This window comes from Phasianus colchicus, chromosome Z (genome assembly GCF_987193195.1).
Source record: "Phasianus colchicus chromosome Z, bPhaCol1.hap1.1, whole genome shotgun sequence".
NCBI classification, from domain to species: domain Eukaryota; kingdom Metazoa; phylum Chordata; class Aves; order Galliformes; family Phasianidae; genus Phasianus; species Phasianus colchicus.
In genome coordinates, this window is record NC_143476.1 from 22,588,783 (window position 1) to 22,595,824 (window position 7,042).

General features: G+C 56.1%; 1 protein-coding gene across 1 annotated transcript; it reads right to left on the minus strand.

The window, feature by feature from the left end:
- Positions 1 to 3,378: 3,378 nt before the first annotated feature.
- Positions 3,379 to 5,396, minus strand: LOC149912718 (uncharacterized). Its single transcript, XM_090131374.1, has one exon. It carries the CDS (start codon positions 5,311 to 5,313, stop codon positions 4,402 to 4,404), a length of 912 nt encoding a protein of 303 aa, XP_089987500.1. The 5' UTR covers positions 5,314 to 5,396; the 3' UTR covers positions 3,379 to 4,401.
- Positions 5,397 to 7,042: the final 1,646 nt, after the last annotated feature.

Sequence of the window (7,042 nt, forward strand, 5' to 3'; positions counted from 1 at the left end):
CAGACTCACAGAATCACAGAATGGCCGAGGTTAGAAGGGACCTCAAGGACCACTCAAGAATCTCCAACCCCCTGCAACAGGCAGAGCCACCAAGCTCCCCATTTAATACCAGACCGGGCTGCCCAAGGCCCCATCCAACCTGGCCTTGAACACCTCCAGGCATCCACAACTTCTCTGGACAGCCTGTTTCAGCACCTCACCACTCTCATAGTAAAGAACTTCCCCCTGATGGGAAAAATGAGAATGAGTGAGAATAAATGAGAATAAACAGTGAAACTGGCTGATATTGGATCACTGGACTAGGGGGAGCGGGGAAGAGACAAAGTGTTCCATCCCTTGGATCATGTTTGCAGCCCTCCCCTGGACACGCTCCAACAGGTCCGTGTCTCTCCTGTACTGAGAACTCCACACCTGGATGCAATACTCCAGGTCAGGTCTCACCAGCAGGAGGGCAGGAGCACTTCCCTCTCCCAGCTGACCACACTTCTTTTGATGCAGCCCAGGATACGGTTGGCTTTCTGCACATTGCTGGCTCATGTCCAGGCATCTATCGATAGCCCCAGGTCCTTTTTAGCAGGGCTGTGCTCTATTCTTTCAACGCCCAGCTTGTACTGATAGTGGGGGCTGCCCACTTTGACCCCGGTGCAAGACCTTGCATTGGGATCTGTTGAACCTCGTGAGGTTCACCTGGGCCCACTGTCTAGGTCCCTCGGGATGGCACTTTGTCAAAGCACTTCTCAGGGTACGTATCCCTTCTGCAATGCAGCAGGGAACTGCCATCTAATAAGAATATGGAGGAGCTGCCGTGAATACAATGAAGGTGACATTGTATTTCAGGTACAAGTCCCTGAAAGTTCATAGCTCTGTCTTTCTTCTCAGGTCCCTCACGGACAGAAGCTGCCTGCTCCATTTGCTCCGAGCCAGCATCTGTGAGCTAGAAGAGACGGGAAACAGTGCATATTCAGGGATTTGTAACAGCTTCTATACTGGTGAAGCCCTACAGATATGTCAGAGCTCATCCTCGGCCCCTGTCAGATATATGGTGGGCTCCTTAAGAAGGATGATCTCCACGTGCAGAATTAGAACCAGACTTTTTGGCCCTAATTTAGTAGGCGAAGTTGAGGAAAGAAGAAAAAGTACTCCAATCAGATATTTGAATGTTAATTTACCCGGGGCGACAGCCAGCAAACACACTGGTGGCTATCAGCAATGAGATGGTAATGATCAATGGTAATCCTGGCCCTCCAGCTTCGATAGAAATAATTTTGAACAAGAAAAAAAGAACATGCTCAAAGTTTACATTTTTTTAACTCTTCCAGAGGAAGTGGCCCTTTCATGATTCTACAAATCTACAACTCAAAGAAAGAAAAGACAGCTATTTGATCATTTTATTGTAAGGAAGTTATTCCATGAAAGGAGTACTACATTCTTCGTTAATGTTTCAGTTGGATGTATTACATTAGGATTTGCAGACCTTCCACCATCGCTGGTAGCGGAGGACCGAGAAAATTATGAAGAAGTGCATAGGGGAAGAATTTCTTATCTGAAAGAGTGCTGAGGCGCTAGAACAGGCTGCGCGGGGAAGTGATGGAATCACTGTCCCTGAAGGAGATCGAGCAGCACGTAGATGTGGTGCTTAGAGACGAGGTTCAGTGGGCGCGGTGAGGATGAGCTGACAGTTGGGTTTGGTTAGCTTTGAGTTCTTCTCCAGCCTTAATTTTGCATGGTTCTGTGAAGCCGATTGAGTGGCCCTCGCCTCAGCAGGTATGCAGGGCCAGGCCCCGTGGCTGTTGAGTCACGAAGGGAAAGAGGTCCTGCAAGACTGGAAGGCAAGGAGCCATGCTTGACAAGTTCTCCCTTGAAAAAGTGGGAGAAAGCTGCAGGTGGGACCTCATGGACGCTGTTCCATACTGCAGGAGGGCTCTGGGCCAGAGGCAGGAGTTTCTGCTGGGGCAGCAGCTGGGCCAGGGGCAGCTGTGGGGCTGCCCTCCTGCCCTGGGACAGCGATGTGTTAGAGCCAGTAATTCGCCATTTTTGATCGCAGTTATCATTCTGCTTGTATCTTGCAGGCGTACTGCTTAATAAGAGCAGTGCCCTTGCATTTCTGCCATTTTGCCTAATCAAGGCGCTTGCTCATACTTACTTCCAGGCGTATTGCTTCTCTGTGCTAAATGTCCCTCCTGACCACAAGACCTCTATCACAAAAGCAACGTCCTCGAAACAGGGCCATGATTCCAGCACAGTAACCAACCAGTAGAAGCTAGGTGGACACTAGGCGTCCTCACGCCTAGTGAGGGGAACTGTTAAGTCGTGGCTTGCACTGGTGGTTGAGCACCTGGTGGAAGGGTGAGGCTGGCCTAGGGAGCGCAGGCAAGGTGTTGGCACTTGTGCTCCCTGTGCGACCGGAAGGGATGGACCCACTGTGGGCTCACGGAAGGGCCAGCCACTGTAGGGAGACGTCATGGTTTGGTGATTTTTTGTTGCCAGTGTTCCACATCAGAACATCACGTGGACCAGTGGGAGTTAAAGAGTTAATGTTCTGGTCCCGCTGACCGTCCCTTATGGGCATTGGGAGTATCCTGATGGGAGGGGAGGGGAGGGGAGGGGAGGGGAGGGGAGGGGAGGGGAGGGGAGGGGAGGGGAGGGGAGGGGAGGGGAGGGGAGGGGAGGGGAGGGGAGGGGAGGGGAGGGGAGGGGAGGGGAGGGGAGGGGAGGGGAGGGGAGGGGAGGGGAGGGGAGGGGAGGGGAGGGGAGGGGAGGGGAGGGGAGAGGAGAGGAGAGGAGAGGAGAGGAGAGGAGAGGAGAGGAGAGGAGAGGAGAGGAGAGGAGAGGAGAGGAGAGGAGAGGAGAGGAGAGGAGAGGAGAGGAGAGGAGAGGAGAGGAGAGGAGAGGAGAGGAGAGGAGAGGAGAGGAGAGGAGAGGAGAGGAGAGGAGAGGAGAGGAGAGGAGAGGAGAGGAGAGGAGAGGAGAGGAGAGGAGAGGAGAGGAGAGGAGAGGAGAGGAGAGGAGAGGAGAGGAGAGGAGAGGAGAGGAGAGGAGAGGAGAGGAGAGGAGGGGTAGGGCAGCATCCCCAGAGGACCGACCTGGAGGGAAGAGGAAGTGAGGTGGAGTCCAGACAGGACCCGAGCGTCTGCCTCTCCTTCCGGCCCCGGCTCAGCCGTCTCAGCTCCCACGGAGAAAAGCACGTGCTTCTCTTGCACTTCCGTGGTTTGACTCGTACTTCGGGTACTCTTGTCTCTCTCGTTTGGTTTGATTTGGCCGATTTTGTAAGTTGCCGTTCCTCCTCAGATTACTGCCGTTGTGTTTGCTCTTCGGTACAACTATCTGCTAGCTCTCTGCCCTTCCCCCCCCCTCTCCGGCCTGTCACGGGCCCCCCTGTCACGGACTTCTGTCTAGGGATTACCCCTTATATCTAGGGATAGACAGGAGAGCGTGTTTGGAGCCATGAGTGCGGCGTGGCCAGAGAGCCCCTTCACCACTTGAGCGAGTGCCATTCCTCCCTCTGCATGTGACTGTGGGCCTACTTGCAAATACTTTGCTGGGTATTGCCAAGAACCTGTCACAAGCAATTTAGCTTCTTCACGAGCAGAGCACCTCAGAAAACCTGCGCCCAAGCGAGCTCAAAGTGAGGAGGGGGACACCTTCCCAAACAACCATCAAAGACCCCAAAACCTCTGCGCAGGCGCAGGAGGCTCAGTTATGCCTGTGTAACCTTGTAAGCACGTTGTGTATCAATGGGAGCAGTGTGGAGTGAAACCTTTGGGACTGCAAGTAGAAGACAGTGCAGGGAGACGGGTGTGTTTGATGGGTGGAGATGAGCCACCTTGTGCCCTGCATAGAAATAAAGCAGTGCCTGCTCTCTCAACGGATGCCCTTGCAATGTGTTAAGGGAGGTTCTAAAGAAACGGTAACAGCAGCGTGGGAGGCCTCCAGGCCCAGCAGAGGTCAGACCTCCCCCGTGCACAGCGCTGACAAAGGCACTGGTAGCAACACGGAGACTTTTCTGTACTTTTATTGCAGAGTCAGCTCTTTGAAAGGGTAGATAACAGCAGGACAAGGGGAAAAGGTTTGAAGTTGAAGGAGGGAAGATTTAGGTGGGATGTCAGGGGGAAGTTCTTTACAGGGAGAGTGGTGAGGCTGCCCAGAGAAGTTGCGGATGCCCCGTCCCTGGAGGTGTTCAAAGCCAGGTTGGAGGGGCCTCGGGCAGCCTGGTCTGGTGTTCCGTGTGGAGGTTGGTGGCCCTGCCTGTGGCGGGGGGGTTGGAGATCGCCGATCTCTGAGGTCCCTTCCAACCCGGGCCATGCTGTGATTCTGTGGTCTGACACAGTCCGAGCCCCTGAGGGCTGGTTGTGCCCCAGCTGCAGGCCCGGCCCTGTTCTCGCCAGCTGCTGGGCCGGTGTCCTAGTGCTGCCGGCGGGGTGGCCTCTTGGCAGGAGGTGCAGAGGTCCCAGAGTCGTGGGCCCTCCTCTTCGGGGCTCGCCGAGGCGCCCTGCGTGAGCGCTCCCTGGCCCTGTTGGTGCTGGAGGGAACCGGCACTGCCTCCCCCAGCTCCTCCTGGGCTGCTTGTTGGCCGGTCCTCGATGGAGCCGGGAGGGATGGAGGCTGGCTGGGCCCCTCACTGAGGGCAGCGGTCGAGGGCACAGGATGCTCCTCCTCCACGTTGTCTTCCCCAGTGCTGCTGGAGGGCTGTGGGGTCTGTGCCTGGGAGGCAGCTGCACCACGGGCAGCTGCGCGGCTGCCCTCCTGTCCTGTGGCAGCACGGGAGGCCTCCGGGCCAGGCACACGTTGCACCAGCCCATTGCACGCATATGCAGCTTGCACGACGAGCCGTCGCACAAAGCTGGCGGTCTGGCTTCTCAGGGAGCCGAACAGCCACAAAGTCAGCGCTCCCCCGTCCAGACCAAATAAGCACAGGCCAGAGATGACACGGCGCTGTGCTGCAGCGGCTGCCCTGTGGTCAGCCCCAAAGAGCTGCCCCAGCTCCTGGCGCAGCCAGGGCAGCAGGGGCCGGAGCACAGCTGGAGGCTGGTGGGAAATGGGCACCGCTGGTGGCTCTTGTGCTGGTGCTGCCTGGCGGGGTGCTGTTCTGGCCCTCTCCTGCTGTCCGACGACAACCTCTTGAAAGCTGTCGTCTGCGCGCACCGAGTGCAGGATGGACTCCACCCTGCGTTTGCAGAGGGGGCACGTGGGCCTGCTCTCAGCCCACCTCCGGATGCAGCCAAAGCAGAACTGGTGCAGGCACGGCATCACGTAGCTGGCGTCATCCATGCTGTCCAGGCAAATGGGGCAGCGACGGTCCAGCTCGGTGGCCATGCTGTCCAGCTGCTGGGTGGACAGGAGTGCGAAGGGGATGAGGGGCTGCTCCTCACCCCGCTGCTGCAGCAGCAGGGGTCACGCTAGGAGAAGAAGAGAGGCCACGGTCACTCGCTGAGCCCGCCAGCGGAGGAACAAGTGCCCGGGTCCCTCAGGAAGGAAACCCTCCCAGCTGGGCCGCCCAGGCTGAGGCGTCCCCTTACCGGTTCCCTTTGCTGCTGCGGCCTCCTGGGTGCCCCGGCTGCCTGAGCCAGGCAGGGCAGGGAAGAAGCTGTAGTGGCTCTGGGGACGAGCACTGAGAGCGGCTGTCGGCAGCTCCCAGAGCACGAGACCAGCACCAAGGCTATCCTTGCTCCTCGCTCCAAACCTCACGGACACGCTCGGCTGGAGTGCGGGCACAAGCCAGAGTGAGAGACTCTGTGCCCGGCTACAGGCAGCCAGGGCCAAGAGGTCACAATCCCCTGCTGCGTATGTCACTATCCCTCACGTAGGGGAGCGGTGCCAGTGACGTCACAACGGGCGAGCGTCATCTGCAGCACTCCAATCCCAGCAATGGCATCCGGGTTTTCCGCAGTGCTTCTGTCCGTTCTGTTCCCTATATGGTGTCTGTTCGCTGTCAGAATTTTGCAGTTGTGTTCAAGGCACAAGGAGATTTTCTCCTGTTCTTCTCCCCTAGCTGGGGCCAGCAGGGCTGATCCCCTCTGCCCAGCACGCACCAAGCCTAACCCAGGCTTTGCCTCCTTTCTAGGATTGCACTGATACAAGGAGTGACACTGTCCATCCAGAGGGGCTCAATGAAAGCTATGGAAGCAGTGAGGCTGGAGCACTTGCCGAGCAGGAAACACTTGTGTTGCCAGCAGCAGTTCCGAATGGGGCAGAAAAGGAGAATCATAGAGTCATAGAATCATAGAATCACAGAATCACAGAATGGTGATTCCCAGTTCTCTCAACCTTTCCTCACAGGAGAGGTGCTCCAGCCCTCTGATCATGTTAGTGGCCCTTCTCTGGACCCCCTCCAAGAGCTCCACGTCCTTCCTGTACTGGAGGCCCAGGCCTGGATGCAGTACTGCAGATGGGGCCTCACAGGAGCTGAGTAGAGGGGGACAATCACCTCCTTCTCCCTGCTGGCCACCCCTTTTTCAATGCAGTCCAGAACAGAGTTGGCATTCTGGGCTTCAAGAGCACACTGCTGGCTCATGTCCAGCTTCTGGTCTGCCAGGACCCCCAAGTCCTTCTCTGCAGGGCTGCTCTCAAGGGGTTCTTTGCCCAATCTGTATAAACTTCTGGGATTACCCTGGCCCAAATGCAGCACCTTGCACATGGCCTTGTTGAACCTAATGAGGTTCGGCATTCAGATGGGCTAGTGGTTGGACTTGGTCTCAGAGGTCTATTCCAGCCTTAATGTTTCTATGATTCTGTGTGTGGTAAATTCATGGAAAACCAACAGAAAACTAGGACCTGCCAGCAGCAGGCAGCATTTCCTGCCTTGCCATGAAACTGATACCACTCATTAGAATTTTCTTTTGCAGCAACCATGTCTAAACACTGATATACCACATCTCCCCCAAACCTGTTTTTTCCAGACAAAAGTAATACGTTGTTCTGAGGTGATGCTTAGTATTCACTGACAGATAGCATTACCAATATGCATGTGCAATGCCAATGATTCACTTAGGTTGTGTTACAGCAAACGATGTTTCCCTTGCTGTATGGTTGGCTGCTCAGCTCA